The following is a 17,231-nucleotide window of genomic DNA, read 5'->3' as shown; positions in this document are numbered from 1 at the left end:
TCATACTCGTTGGCTTTAATTTATCGGCCAAATTTTCTTATCAGGTCGATAACAATAACATTAAAAATGGACATGTATCGCCCGATGTCGATATATATCATGCATCCCTAATTTAATAGATTTATCCAGTAAATCACAACCAATTGGAAACATCATAGAAAAATTATGAAAATATATTGGTCAAATGCGGCAACCCTGAAATGTACCTTCAGAAGATTAGCTTAGCTATTAAGAAGCCAAATATGTTTTTTTTTGTTTGTTTTTTTGGAAATCCAGAACTCCATGTGGTGAGACATTCCCCACTGAAACTAAAATAAGAGAATAAAGAAAATTAGAAAATGCAGATATAACGAGAAAATAGAGAAACATACAGTTTCATGGCCAGTAAAATCCACCAGAATTATTCTTTTTTTGGCCCCTAGATCCATATAAAGAGACCTAAATGATCAAATGATAAACAAAAGACTGAAAACATAGAATTCTTCGCTTAATTAGCTTACCGCAGGAGCGCTGGAGTGGAGAAAAGAGTCATAAACATTACATTTTCCTAAATGATGTTACAGCACCAGAGTTGCTCCCTGCCTGAACTGGTCCGATGAGTCATTAAGTCTTGTGGAAGGTGATGTATGAAATCTAGCAAAGGAAACATCACCAAGAAACCAAAGCACAAACTTTTATTACAAGAAAGTTTAAGTTGTTCTGACACAAAATATCCATCCTTTAAAAAAGAAAAAAGGAAACAACTATAAACAAACAAAAAGTGTCAGATATCAACAAATACAATAGCAATATCCAATCTGTCGGGATACAATCAGCCCGGCAAATGTTAAAAATCAGATTTTTCCTTCTCAGCTTCTTTAAAGAAGTCAGGACAGGATGACGATGAAAGTTAAAATCCACATAGCATCACATAGTCGTCAACCAGTACACGGAAAAATGCTACAAAAAAAACACATCGAGTTCCAGCCGGATTTTTAGAAAGTCTCAAGTAGTTCCATAATCCTCTTCTGCTCACTTTCCTTAAACTCCTCGCTCTTGCCGTCGCCAATATTTTCTGCATATTCTGGGGGAAAAAAGAGAGGAAAAAAGAAACAGGATGTTTAGTAATTTGGATGAATTTCATGTACACCAGTGTACATCCCTGCCAAGAAACCCTCGCTAACGCCGTCTCAACGGAGAGGCTGCATACTTTAATCACAAAAAAAATCTAAGTGAGAATTTGTATCCTTGAAAGTATTTTTTTACAAAATTTGTCACACATCACTTGACAGCCCACCAGAGTTTATTTTCAGACCTCCTTCGTCATGCATGAGCTATGGAGGGAAAAAAGACTAGGCTTCAGTCTGCAAGTTTGGGGTTTGAGGTACTGGGATTTAAGAAGTACCGTTCTTAAACGGGCAAATAGCTTTAAGATCCGTGGCCGTCTGATGTGTGCCTTTGAGAGCGTGTCCTTCAGTCAGATCAAATCTGCCGTTTTGATTGAGGTCCAGCTATTTCGGGACACTCCGGTTTCTTGTAACCTGCAGAGAGCTGGAACGCTGCCCAAGAAATCATAGGGCTACAGACGTTACGATAAAGGCAGCATATGCTTAGAACGAGACTTTTATGTGCGCAGTGAGGACACTTACAACACTCCTCGACTGAGCTTAAGAGACCTTATTGTTCTCCTCCACTAAAGCTCTGAAATGGCATTAGCATCTGTATTTAGACTCAAAAAAGCCAGGTTTGACGGTCGTCAATGAAAAACGACTTGAATTTCAGTCTGTTGTTTCTGTTCTTTCACTGTTTCTTCAACACAAAAAATAAGAGCATACAGGTAAGCAACTAAATGAGGGCGAGTAAAAAAAAAAAAGTGTTAATTGTCATTTGTCGGACAACAATTTCTTTAAAAAGGATCTATATCTTGATGCTCTACTAGAACAGGTTTTCCTGCATGATTGTTCATTATTTTCCTCATATTCTCCATTGTTGCTCCTCTCTTCCCAGTCTGTCAGTAACGCTCTGTTTAGTTCCTGTCTCTATGAAGCCCCTCCTTCTGAAAAGCACACTGTGCTCTGATTGGTCGGCTGAAGCAGTGTGTTGTGATTGGTCAAGCTCTTCGAGTGTGTTTGGGAAATGTCCCGCCCTTTACCATAGTTTCAACACACTACTAACTAACTCAACCAGGCCCCGCCCCTTTATTCTGCATATTAATTATTTAAATGAGGAATATTGTGACGTGTTCGTTCCTGGAAGAAAACTCAAGACTACAATTAGGGTTGGGTATCATTTGAATATTAACGATTCCGATTTCAATTCTGCTTATCGATTCGGATTCTCATCTATTTCTAATTTCAATTCCAAAAAAAAGAGAAAAAAACTATAAGCCTATAATTACTAATATAAATTAAGCATTATTAAAGATATGTAAAACACAACAAATAAAAAATTAGCTAATTGCAACAAATAGACAAGTGAACAAAGAAACGATTGAAATAAACAGTGTTTTAAGATTTTCAGTTATTCGGGTACAGAAACTGTAATGAAATGTAAAATAACACTGCACTTTATAAATAAAATACATTACAAATATAATTACAAAAGTTGTTCAGTGTAAAACGAGTGAATTTTCTCTTTGTCTGTTGTTGTTTGATCAGTGTTATTATAGAGACGGCAGCAGGAATATTAGGCTGCTGTCACTTTAAGAGCTGCACAATATAGTTACACATGCTTTCAGTCGAGTCGCGCTTGAATGGTTTAAAATCACTTTTTCTGTGCGCACGTTTTGGAGTCGTCTCATGCTTGAATGGATTAAAGTCGTATTGAAATGCTCACAAAGGAATCAAAATTTAAATGTTATAAAAAGTATCCAATTCCTGACCTCAAGTATTCGATTCCAGAATTGGACACCTTAAATATGGCTTAACATTTGAAACATGCAAGTAGTAGCCACTTTGCCTCTCTCTCTCTAACGTTAACCTAGATAAATGTGCGCTATTATAAGGCGCATATCCAAGTGTTTGTGCGGAGTGTGGAAGCTAAAGCGTTTCCGTTTACTGCATGACATGGAGGCGCCGGCGCGATCACTTTTTTTCCTGATAACAGCGGAAACAACTTAAAATACTCCGTCATTTTAGTCATGCCGATAAGAGTAATACCTCATTCGAAACTATTTTAATTTGTGCAAACTCACAATAAAAACGAAACGTTGTGCATTTGTAAAATAAATAAAAACAAACAAGAAGCACTTTCTGCCATCTTGGTTTTCAAGAACAATGAACCGAAACTCAGCGGAGGTAGACCTAAACATTACACACTAAAGAACCTTGAAAATGTTAAAAAGCATAATGGGCGCTGTTTAAAGATTATTTATTATGGCACTTTTCCATTAGCATTTACGTTTATGATGCTTTACAGATGCTTTTATCCAAAGCAACTTGCATTGCATTGAAGGTACAGTTTACATTTTGTAAGTTCTTGAATTTGCTGAGAATCAAACCAATGACCTAGACGACAACCTCTACAATTTGAGCTATAGGAACGCCTATATTTAAAATAACCAGCATTGATAAATCGTTCACAATAAGACCAGGAATGTGCATTAAGAAAGGAAATAGGGTCCATTTTGATTTCATGCCAACTTCAACAGAGGGTTCTTGAGAACACCACAAGCAGCAAGCGTGTAAAGGTAGACATGCTCTCACAATAACAACAAAACGTTGTAAATTTGGAAAAATAAGAAAAACCAACAAGAAGCTCTTTCTGCCGTATTGGTTTTCTTGAACTGGAGCGCGTCACACAAATGAACCGAAACTCACATTACACACCAAAGAAACTTGAAAATGTTCAAAATATATATAATGGCCGCTGTTTAAAGATGATTTACAATTGCACTTTTGCATTAGCATTTACGTTTATGCATTTGCCAGAAGCTTTTATCCAAAGCAACTTGAATTGCATTGAAGGCACAGTTTATATTTTGTAAGTTCTTGCATTTGCTAAGAATCAAACCAATGACCTTGGCTATAGGAACGCCTATTTTTAAAATAACCAGCATTGATCAATCGTTCACAATAAGACCAGGAATGTGCATCAAGAAAGGAAATAGGGTCCATTTTGATTTCATGCCGACTTCGACAGAGGGTTTTTGAGAAGTGTACACCACAAGCGGCAAGCGTGTAAAGGTAGACATGCTCTCGGATTAGTTTCTAAGCCCTGCTCAAGCCCTGGGACAGAGGATCAAACCCAGCACTAAATAAATAAATAAAGCAATAAGAAAAAAAAGAAGCTAAGTGGCACATTAAAACAGAAGCCCGAGGGCTGGAGAAAGTGGCTGGAAAAACACAGAGGGAGGATTGAGGAGTCTGCATGCCGGATGATCTGAGAGGATTATCCATTATGAGCTGTGAGATGCTGGAAACTTCATCCCACTGCAGAGGAGCTTCCCACTGATACCAGTGCACACACACGCAAGGTCACGCGCGCAACACAATGACACACTCCCTGTGACTCAAACGTGGCCTTGGAGTGTGTCGAGGCTTCTGTAGGCGTTTTCATTTCAGAGTTTCTGCAGTCAAACACAGCAGATAAACCTGGTTTCGCCAGTGATTTCCTGCATAGAAGCGGTTTTCTATCTGGGAAACAGGCAATTAGCTGAAACTATAACTCTAAATTACCAATAACACCTGACAACAATGATAGAAATGCTGCGGCTTTGGCTCAAATCTTACACAGAACAAAGTTTTTTAAAAATAATTACACTTTTATTTTTTTTTGCTAATGCACACAGTGATAGATAGATTTTTAGATAGATAGATAGATAGATAGAAAGATAGATAGAACAATAGAAGGATAGATAGATAGAACAATAGAACGATAGATAGATAGATAGATAGATAGATAGATAGATAGATAGATAGATAGATAGATAGGATATATAGAACTATAGATAGAACTATAGATAGGATATATAGAACTATAGATAGATCGAAGGATAGATAGATAACGGATGGATGGATGGATGGATGGATGGATGGATGGATGGATGGATGGATGGATGGATGGATGGATGGATGGATGGATGGATGGATGGATGGATGGATGGATGGATGGATGGATGGATGGATGGATGGATGGATGGATGGATGGATGGATGGATGGATGGATGGATGGATGGATGGATGGATGGATGGATGGATACATAGATAGAAGGATAAATAGATAAAAGATAGATAGATAGATAGATAGATAGATAGATAGATAGATAGATAGATAGATAGATAGATAGATAGATGGATAGATGGATAGACAGAACGATCTATGGATGGTTGGATGACAGACAGAACGACAGATTTGCACTATTTTCCCATGGTGCAGAAAATGAAATGGAACATTTCCATCAGTCAAACCAGTAAACAAACGGCAATAACAGTTAAACCGCAGAGCAAACGCAACCTGTCTGATTCCTCATGTAACATTTGTTTTCATTTTCCCCGTGATTGCCTTTAATACGGTGTAAGCACATTTGCAGAACTGAGAGACCTGCGGGCGCGATGCCCAGGACACGGGCACGGCTCTGACACGGGCACAGCTGCTACAGAGGGCAGGTGAAATCTTCAATTTCTCAGCAGAGATCGCCCACACCAGCTGCTGGGACACGCTCACACACACTCACACACGCTCACACACACTCCTCCAGCAGCTGAGACTGTTCCAGACCTGCGGCTCGGATTAAACCCGTCACGAGTCTGAAGGACACCACAAACCGTGACAAATGCCAACAAAGGCTTCCAGTGGGTTTGAGATTTCAATCAGGTGTACTGGGGAAAAAATCTAAAGCATCAAACGGTTTAAATTTACAGCAGTGAAGATGGAAAACTAAGGGCTTTCGAAAAGTTTCATAGATTGATTGTCCAAATCAGACAAATACATTTGACCACTTTGAAAATATGTTTTTCTGTAAAATATAAATCAATTGTAAAATAAAATATACAAAAAAAAATACCGTTCTAAATCAAACTTTAAAGGGGTGGTTGAATATGATTTCACTTTTCTAACTTTAGTTAGTGTGTAATGTTGCTGTTTGAGCATAAACAACATCTGCAAAGTTACGACGCTCAAAGTTCAAAGCAAAGGGAGATATTTGCTTTTAAAGAAATCGCTTTTTAAGGACTACAACAAACGTCTGGTAGAGACTACACCACATTCCTCCCGGGTTAGTGACATCACTAACCCTAAAATTTACATAAACCCGCCCCCTGAACACGATTTATAGATTATCAAGACAGAATATGCTAATCAATGACTAGAAGATAACTACACATCAGCTGCATAAATTCATCAACTAACCATTCAGAAATGTTGTCTACATGTTGTCACTTCTTCTCGAGTCTCTCCATCTTTGTCTGAATCCGGTTTGAACATAAAAGGCTAAAAGTTTTTGAAATTTTCAGTGCATGTCTGTGTGAGTGCAAGCTGTTGAAGCTCCGCCCCCTGTGCCGGGAGCAGCAGCTCATTTGCATTTAAAGGAACACACACAAAACTGCATTTTTGCTCACCCTCAGAAAGTGACAACTTTAACATGCTATATAAAAATATCTGTTAAAACTTCACACACACTCTGGGGACATCAGAGACTTATTTTACATCTTGTGAAAAGTGCATTATAACCACCCCTTTAAAGTGACATTTGTTAAAATAAAAAAAATTCAATTATATCATCATCCTAATCAGACATACACCCAAAAAAAACTAAATATGACCACTACATATATCCACCAAAATAATACGCATTTCCAATTTCAATACATTTGGATTAAAATACGTAGCTTGTAAAACACAGCAGAGTTTGGAGAATCTGCAGTGAACGGACAGTTAAATGGGGATGGAGATTTAGTTAAACGACTCGCATGAACCACTTCTAGCAGAGACACCATTAGCTCACATTAATAGCAGCTTTCTAAAGAGCAACGCTTGTGCCTTTGAACAGGGAGGGTGCGTTCTTGACCATTACCGCCGGCAGTTTTCATCTCCGTCACCAGCTAAAGCAGAGTTCAGGTGGGAACGCGCTCTCTATGATGAATCATTAATGTTCACGCCGAGGAGGAAGTGCACAATTTAACAAGAGCACAAAGAAAGGTCTTGTGCTTTCCAATAAGCAGTGGGTAAAGAAACCCTTCTTAAACAAAAGTCATATGTATGCGTTTTTGTTTCTAACATAATTTAATACATGAAAAATACATGGCAATTGTGTTTTAGACTGATGAGTGAATCTTTGAACCAGCGATTCAAATCAATTCATTGACACACTCTGGAAAAGGATCGGGAAACATAAACGGCAAATAAAAATGCATTGTTGCAAAGTTTTAGACCCAAAATATTGACTGTTTTTGCTCAATTTCACCAACAGAAAAAGTTCCAAACAAAGATCTGTTTCTGACTCAGTAGTTTTTTCTTTACTGAATGATTCAGCATTTTTGAATGAATCGGGTGAGTCGATGATTCAATGACTCATTCACAAAGCTTCATTCTTGAATGAATCATTCAATAAGCTGCTGTCAGTTTCATTTACACGCATGTAAAACTATCATTTCAATTAGCATAGGAACATTTTCTAAAAAAATTAAAATAAAAATCTAATTAGGGGGAAAATATCTCAAATATGCATGTGTGTGTGTGTGTGTGTGTGTTTGTTTGTTTTGTTTCTAACACATTATAATACATAGAAAATCACATGGGAAGTGTATTTTAGAGTGATAACGAGTGAATCGTTGAACCAGAGTTTCAATTCGATTAACTGAAATGATTTCAGAACTGATTCATGCAAATTAAAGGAACCGTATGTAAGATTGTGGCCAAAACTGGAACTACAATCACTTTCAAATTACTGTAGAGCGGTGTATCCCCTCCCCCTCCCCCCTGACTTGAGGTTGCCAGATAGGCTGCAGGATCCAGCAGGAACGTAGGCTGCGTGTAGCTGTGGTAACTAGAGCAGAGCTGGCAACCCCGATGCCGAAACACTACTGACTTCGTGATTGGTAGATAGGTGGAGGGTGGAGCTTCAGGCCAAAACACAACATGACAACATCAACATCAGTTGAGGGCTGCAACTTCACTTTTAAATGACAATATCCTGGCCGGACTACTGTTGTCAGTGATATAAGTATTTGAAATGAACATGATTTCTTAATGTCTAGTGACATATCAGGGCCATTTTATGATTAATTGAAATACATTTCTTACATACAGCTCCTTTAAAATCAGACTTTACAACTACTTCCACCACTAAGTCCTTTACATCTTAACACTCTTATACTTGCAAGTTGCAAGAAAAAAAGAAAGAAAAAAAAAAGGATCAGGAAACTTAATGGCAAAATAAAAAATGCATTGCTGCTAATTTTTAATATCGCAAATCCTCATCATTCGGATGAAACACGACATCACAGAATTACCTCCAGACACAATGTTCGCTATACTTTGATAAAAACAAAATCAAAGAAGAGTTGGGTTCTTTCCGAGAGAAAAACTGGATGAAGTATGAAAGAGTAGTGGTTAAAAAAGAGGGAGGGAGAGAGAGAGAGAGAGAGAGAAAGCTGTCAAGACTTAATCAAGGTGCTGTGGGCTGAAGAGTGGGCGAAGCCGAACAAGTAATATCGCTCGAGAGAGAGAGAGTGAGTGGATGGAAGTGCGAGTGAAATACGCCGCTAGCGAGGAGCACTGCAGCGCACAGCAAACCTTTTGCTTTAGCAACAGGGAATGTGCTGATCGCCTGCGGAAGTGTGTTCTTCACCGGCTTCACACGATCCACCTGATACTGTTACACTTCTACAGAGACCGGACTAGTGAACCGAATCTGAAAACACTGAGTGCTAAAGGTTTGAGAGGCCTAATATAATGACCAAAGTCATAAATCGGTCATTTCATTGATATCTTATGTAATGTTGTACTTGTATTTATATACACATACATACATATATATACAGTACAGGTCAAAAGTTTGGAAACATTACGTTTTTTTATATTTTTGAAAGAAGTCTCTAATGCTCATCAAGGCTGCATTTATTTGATAAAAAAATACAGAAAAAAAACAGTAATATTGTGAAATATCATTACAACTTAAAATAATAGTTTTCTATTTGAATATACTTTAAAAAATAATTTATTTCTGTGATGCAAAGCTGAATTTTCAGGATCATTACTCCAGTCTTCAGTGTCACATGTGACATCCAGTCTATCACATGATCCTCTAGAAATCATTCTAATATTCTGATTTATTATGAGTGTTGGACACAGTTCTGCTGCCTAATATATCTGATGAATAAAAGGTTAAAAAGAACTGCATTTATTCAACATAAAAAAATACTTTCTAATAATATAAATCTTCTTTACTATCACTTTTGATCAATTTAACACATCCTTGCTGAATAAAAGTATTGATTTATTTCAAAAAAAGAAAGAAAAAAATTACTGACCCCCAAATGACTGACCAGTAGTGTATATTGTTGTCACAAAAGATTTCTATTTTTAAAACATTTGCTTCTTTTTTTATTTTTTATTCATCAAAGTATCCTAAAAAAGTATCACAGGTTATGAAAAAATATTAAGCAGCAGAACTGTTTCCAACTTTGATAATGAATCATCATATTAGAATGATTTCTAAAGGATCATGTGAAAGACTGGAGTAATTATCCTGAAAATTCAGCTTTGCTTCACAGAAATAAATGATCATTTAAAGTATTGAAAATCAATTATTTTAAATTGTAATATATCACAATATTACTTCTTTTTTTTTTTTCTGTATTTTTGATCAAATAAATGCAGGCTTGATGAGCAGAACAAACTTCTTTCAAAAACATTAAAAATAGTAATGTTTCCAAACTTTTGGCCTGTACTGTATATATACATATATATGAAGAGTTCAGATGCAAAAGCCTCTAAGTGCAATCTGAAATTTTCTTCTAGAATGATCATTTTTATGAAGCTCGTATATTTAAGTTCAGTAATTGCACTTAAATGGCAATGAAGATTACCTATTAATTGTCATTTAAGTGAAATGACTGAACTTAAATAACCGAGCTTGATAAAAATGATCATTCTAGAAGAAATGTGTTTGTTTTTTTGTAGAATTATGTTATTGGAATACATTGTTGATTCTGATTTGATACACTTAAGTGCATTGTTATATTATATCTTTTTTTTTTTTTTGGAACATATGTTGGGTTTAATTATGTTTTGGTGAGCCATGTCTTCTCTATTGGGAATATTCTACAGAAGTCAACATTTGAAGTGGATCAAAACCTTTCATCAAAGTTATACATTCATTTTGAACAATACCCGTTCTTGTCTTAGGACAACTTTGATGAACTTTTTTGATCCACTTGAAATATTGACTACTGTATATTACGTAACCAGGTGACTGTCACATGACTAACTAACTGTTGTTTAAAAGGACCCGGAGTGTGTTTGCTACCCACACCCTGATGAAGGCTGAAGGCACATGAAAGTGTGCGGTGTAGCTTCAGCGTCTATTTATAGTGTAGGGGCGGAGCTTCAGATTCTAGAGAGCATTTGATTGGATAGAAAATCTGATGAGAGGCTGAAGTGCAGAGTGATGTCATTGATCCATATTGGAATAAGTGAGAGACTACGTTTTGAACGCTTAATATCTTCTAAATGTGAATTTTGTCATTGTTTTGGAGCACGTTAAACAAATTTTGATTTCATGGGGACTTTAAATAAGCAAGCTTACATAAAATGAGATTGCGCGGATCTCAGAAATAAGCAGATTTATGTCACAGTGCAAAAAAAATCATAGTCATGGTCATAAAATAGCCTTCATATTATTTATGCAAAACATAATTTCTCTTCAGATGTTGATATGCATTTGAAAAGCTCACAATATATTGTATAATCTTACCTCTCATTATATGACGAACTATTTTGACGGATCCTCCCCTGAGATTGAGGATCTGATGGACTCTCTGCTGTAACTGGAAGAGAAGACACGCAGAATTAAACACGTTCAGCTTTAGTTACACCTGAAACGATGCCTGTGTGACGAGGGTTGTGTGTGTGTGACGCACCTGAGGAACGCCAGCACTGCACATCTCCACCATGATATAACAGATGAGCTGAAGAACGAAGAGTCCAGCGTCGAGCCTGCGCAGGTAAAACTCGTCGTCCATCACGTCATCGATGATCTCGCCACGCCGCACCATATCCTGAGCAGCACAAACAGAGGTTACGGCTGCACAATATATGAAAATTAATTGATATTGTGTTATTTCTTAGTGCAATTGTCAAATCATGCAGGCTGTGATTTGACTAAATAAATATATGTGCTATTGGTTTCAGAGTGAAGCGGTTTCAGACTGCATGTGTGTAAATGAACAGTGCATTCTGAAACTGGCAGCGCATATTTTTATTGGCAGCAACCCGTCAAAATAAAAGTTTGATGGTTTAACAAAATAATATATTAAGAAAAAAAGAAAATAAATAATTAAAAAAAGAATAAATTAAAAAAGTAAATATAAGTAGTATTTTTATTACTTGATTTTTTATATTACAGAACAATAGTATTACAATATATTTATTTGATTTCTTTTTTTATTAATAATAATAATAATAATAAAAAAATCACAGCAGCGCATATTTTAATTTGCTTGCAACCCGTCAAAATAAATGCTTGATGGCTTACCGGTGGAAAATGAAGAAATAGTATTATTAGAATATATATGTTGAAGGTGGTTTATATTTTTTATTAAACATGATTGTAACTCGATTGTTCAATTTAATAAAATGTATAAAAAAAATGTACTTAGAAAATATGAAGGCAGTGAAGTATAAGAACTAATGTTTGACAAATTCGAAATTGTTAAGATGTGAATATAATATTGTATTTTGACAAAAAAAACAAAAAAACAAAAACAAAAAAAACACGGCGAGCCATCTGTTTTGTGTTAGCTCAGATTATTAAAAAAAGGGGCATGAAATGATAAGACTAGGTCTTCCTCATGCTCCTATTCAGTTTTGAATGTTATTATTTTGTTGTTGATGTGATTATTATTGTGTCTGTAATAACATCATGACTGAATAAAGAAATTTGAATTGAATTGAATTTGAATTGATTCACAATAAAATATTGTTGTTATTTTATAGTCAATGAAAAGGTGAAAAAACTGGGAATGCGGCTTATGAAAACTCAAGTGGAAAGTTGTTGTTTTCTTAAATCCGTTCAACTTTATGGTTTCTGAAAGAGGTTTGATTTGCTTCTAGGAAAAAGCAAACCCAATGGTGAACACTCGCATTTTTCAAGTTTTTCCCAAATCGTTCAACTTTTACAAGGATTTGGCACAAAAAACAAAAACAAAAAACTAAGAATAAAATATTTTTTAATTTATCATGCAGATGCTCTTCCGCCAAAAATAAATCATCCTACTCACTCTAGAATGATTAATTGTTTCCAAATGTAGCTATTCTATAAATCAGTTGAAAATTCCTGTATCTTTTCATATCGCAATATATATTGCAGAAAAACTAAATATCGCAATATCAGTTTTCTCCAATATCGTGCAGCCCTAATAGAGGAAAATGATGACCAGTAGACTCATAATAAATAAATGCATATTGATTTGCAAGAAGATCACATGCAGTGATGTGTATTGCCATGCAGCTCCATGCATGTTCTCCTCCTGTTAGAAAAGGTTGGAGCTGATCTCAGATCAGTTTAAAAGGCTGCTTTTTCACAGATTTCTGCTTCTCAGCACCTGCAGCCGAATCTAAAGGGACGAAGACATTTGGCATTTGTTGAATAGCGTAATTGTGGCGATTGACACTGGCCTCTCTCCAGGGGATTCAAATCTTTTCCAGCATAAAACACTGGCAAGCACATGAACAGAGAGGCTTGTGAACACTGGGAACGCTGCAGAAACAGCAGGCTGGCGAGAACTGAAGTGCACAGTGGTCACGGGTTGCTGAAAACAGGCTCATGTCGTCGAGAGAGGCTTTCTGAAAGAACTAGATCGGCCAACACCATTCAGATGTTCTGCAAGAAATATAGATGCTTTCAGTGCAATTCTAAGAACAGGATGTGATTTTATCCATTAAAAAATAGGATTTTTGAGCCAGACATGAGGATGAAAGCCAAGTTCCTCTTTTAGAGCAGCTCAATGGAGGGGTTTCCTTTTCAAACCGATCATTATTTGTGATTTTTTTCTCCATATAATGGACTTCAATGGGGTCCAAAGGGTTGAAGGTCCAAATGTCAGTATCAGTGCAGCTTCAAAGGCTCGACACGATCCCAGCCGAGGAATAAGAGTCTTATCTAGACAAACCATCTTTCATTTTATAAAAAAAAAAACATTTGTATACTTTTTAACCACAAATGCTCGTCTTGGACTAGCTGTGATGCGCCACACATTACGTAATCACATTGAAAGGTCAAGCGTGACGTAGGCGTAAGTACCGACCTAGTGTTTACAAAGCGAATGTACAAAGACTAAGTCAAACGGCATTTACAAATAAAATAAATAAATAAAAAGGTAAAACGATGTCGGACAATTTTGAGTTTATCTCCCTTCCTTACATTTTTTTAACCGGAACACGCATTACCTTTCAGCGTGATTACGTAATGAGCAGGGCTAATGCAAGATGACAATTTGTGGTTAAAAAGTATATAAATGTTTATTTTTGTTAGGAAAATGATCGATGGTTTGTCTAGATAAGACTCTTATTCCTTGGCTGGAATCATGTAGAGACTTTGAAGCTGCACTGAAACTCACATTTGGACCCCATTGAAGTCACTATATGGAGAAAAATACTGGAATGTTTTCCTCAAAAAACAATTTATTTTCAACTTAAGAAAGAAACGCATGAACATCTTGGATGACGTGGGGGTGAGTAAATGATCAGAACATTGGTCAAGTTAATCACATTTTAAGGAAAGATTAAAAAGGCAAACATTCATTTTATTTAAAATAATGTGCACCAATGAACTGAGCAAAATATGACCAGGAACACGTTGATTTTAGTTCATATTTTCAGGCTGATTGAAAGTGTGCAAAAAATAATATATGTTCATCATCACTAGGATGTCAGAACAGTTTGATCTTTCGCATTCGTTACTCGAGTCTCGTTACAGAGGTGAAGCCTTCGGCAAGTCAATTACATCAGTGCAAATAACAAGCGGCGTCACCTCCGGGAAACGGAGTGATTTTTAGTCACTTTATGTTGGAGAACTGCAGGCTGGCACAGGTGTTAATATGACAGGCAGAACAAAGCAGCGCCGGGACCTGTGATTGAGTCTCACGGGACACGCCGACACCAAATTAATCCCAGCACACCCTGCCAAACGCTTCCTCCGAGGATCCTTTCGAGATTTCCCAAAGAGTGCTGCGGTAAAACGAGATCGCAGGCCGAACGCGGAGGGGATTTTATGGGGGTCTGTGTTTAGGAAATGCAATTCGGAGAGAATTTGTAGCTGTCATTAGGCAGTAAAAGGAGGCGAGACGGGTTGGCTGACAGCACTCCGAGGCGTTCTTAAACAAGGGCTCTGCTATGGGTGATATAGTTTTATAGCACTCGGAGAAAGCTGGGAGCGCGGATCCATCTGGAGGGAGTGCTGGTGCATTCAGTCGACGGGAGCGAAACAAGAGCAGACATTTCCACGCTCGTATTCCTGTCACTGCCTCTGAGACACGATTTATCGGCCTGAAGAACACGCAGAGGAGGAGAGGCAGATAAGGTGGATGGAAAAACGTGCACTCACACACACTCAAACTCACACAAACACACGAGACGGTTTTAAATTGACACACCTGTACAAAGACCTGAAACTAGAGCTAAGCGAAATATGATTGCGCCACAACACACACACACACTCTCTCACACATACATTCACATTTACACTCACACGCACACATACACTCACTCACTCTCTCACACACACACACACACACAAAAACATTCACACGCACTCACGTTTACTTAAATGGGGACTCTCCATAGGCATAATGTTTTTATACTGTACAAACTGTATATTCTGTCCCCTCACACTAACCGACCCCTAAACCTACCCATCACACACACACACACACACTAACCGACCCCTAAACCTACCCATCACACACACACACACACACACACACACACACACACACACACACACACACACACACACTAACCGACCCCTAAACCTACCCATCACACACACACACACACACACACACACACTAACCGACCCCTAAACCTACCCATCACACACACACACACACACACACTAACCGACCCCTAAACCTACCCATCACACACACACACACACACACACTAACCGACCCCTAAACCTACCCATCACACACACACACACACACACACACACACACTAACCGACCCCTAAACCTACCCATCACACACACACACACTAACCGACCCCTAAACCTACCCATCACACACACACACACACACTAACCGACCCCTAAACCTACCCATCACACACACACACACACACACACACACACACACACACACACACTAACCGACCCCTAAACCTACCCATCACACACACACACACACACACTAACCGACCCCTAAACCTACCCATCACACACACACACACACACACACACACACACTAACCGACCCCTAAACCTACCCATCACACACACACACACTAACCGACCCCTAAACCTACCCATCACACACACACACTAACCGACCCCTAAACCTACCCATCACACACACACACACACACACTAACCGACCCCTAAACCTACCCATCACACACACACACACACACACACACTAACCGACCCCTAAACCTACCCATCACACACACACACACACACACACACACACACACTAACCGACCCCTAAACCTACCCATCACACACACACACACACTAACCGACCCCTAAACCTACCCATCACACACACACACACTAACCGACCCCTAAACCTACCCATCACACACACACACACACTAACCGACCCCTAAACCTACCCATCACACACACACACACACTAACCGACCCCTAAACCTACCCATCACACACACACACACACACACTAACCGACCCCTAAACCTACCCATCACACACACACACACACACACACACACACTAACCGACCCCCAAACCTAGCCATAACACACACACACTAACCGACCCCTAAACCTACCCATCACACACACACACACACTAACCCGACCACTAAACCTACCGTTCACTCACACACACACACACACTAACCCGACAGCTAAACCTTCCCATCACACAAAACTTTCTGCATTTTTACATAAAAAAAAATACTTTTAAGATATATGTATTTTTTTAATTCAAGATATCTCTCAAGCATATTTAGAAAGCCCAACCTCAAGCAACCCTGAAAACAGAACGCCTGTCTTAAACACACATTAGGATGGATGAGACACGAGCCGCAGGAGTCCTGATCAGCGCCCAGCTCACATCCTCCACACACACGCCAATATCCTCCAGCACACACACACAACGCATACACAAGCATGCACGAACACACACACGCACAAACTGTATAATCACACACACACACACACACACAGTATAATCACACAAACACACACACACAGTATAATCGCACAAACGCACGCGCACACACAGTGTAATCACCAGATGCACACACACAGCACAGCCTAACCTACTAACACAACACACATGCCAGTTACACAATGTGGATTAATCACCCCAACCTGCCAATTATCATCAATTAACATCTGCCTTTAATCTTCTCCACTTTAATTAACACTGGCTGAAGAAAGCCTTCACACACACACACCTGTGACCACATGCCAATTAAATGCCAACTTAAAAAAAAAAACGTTGATAAGTATAAATTACTAATATTATTACATTTTCTTCTTAATAGTAATAATGATAATACTGTATCATTCATTTATTAATAATAATATATTATTTTAAAATGATATGCAATATCATCATATTTGGAATTATGCAAATGTTTGCAATGCAACAAATATCACAAACTACATCGTAACTTTAAAAAAAAAAAATTACAACCACTCAATCTAAGAGATAAAGCATGGTTTGTTTCAGCGTTTTGCATAAGCTTTGGCTTAACCATAAGCACTATGAGCACCAGCCTAACATGCAGTTGTTCCTCTGTGTTTCCCTGAAGGTGTGCTGTGGTTTCTGGCAGCATGACATCAGCTGCAGATCCTCGAGTCCTGTAGGTTGCGAGGTGGAGCCACAGAGGATCGAACTTGT

At 38.1% G+C, this 17,231-nt stretch overlaps 1 protein-coding gene across 1 annotated transcript in view; it reads right to left on the bottom strand.

Annotated features, from left to right (window-relative positions):
- Positions 1–658: 658 nt before the first annotated feature.
- ctnnbl1 (catenin, beta like 1) overlaps positions 659–17,231 on the bottom strand; it is a 54,569-nt gene continuing 37,996 nt past the window's right edge. The window contains exons 14-16 of the mRNA XM_082145607.1: positions 11,061–11,198; positions 10,895–10,967; positions 659–1,063 (exon numbers count right to left, since the gene is read on the bottom strand). Of these exons, the coding sequence (XP_082001733.1) occupies positions 975–1,063; positions 10,895–10,967; positions 11,061–11,198 (300 nt within the window). The 3' untranslated portion in view covers positions 659–974. The remainder of the gene's footprint in view (positions 1,064–10,894; positions 10,968–11,060; positions 11,199–17,231) is intronic.

The sequence above is a fragment of the Leuciscus leuciscus genome (genome assembly GCF_965113295.1).
Source record: "Leuciscus leuciscus genome assembly, chromosome: 18".
Lineage (NCBI taxonomy): Eukaryota > Metazoa > Chordata > Actinopteri > Cypriniformes > Leuciscidae > Leuciscus > Leuciscus leuciscus.
Note: the sequence above shows the minus strand (reverse complement) of the source record. Positions and strands in the feature narration are given on the sequence as shown.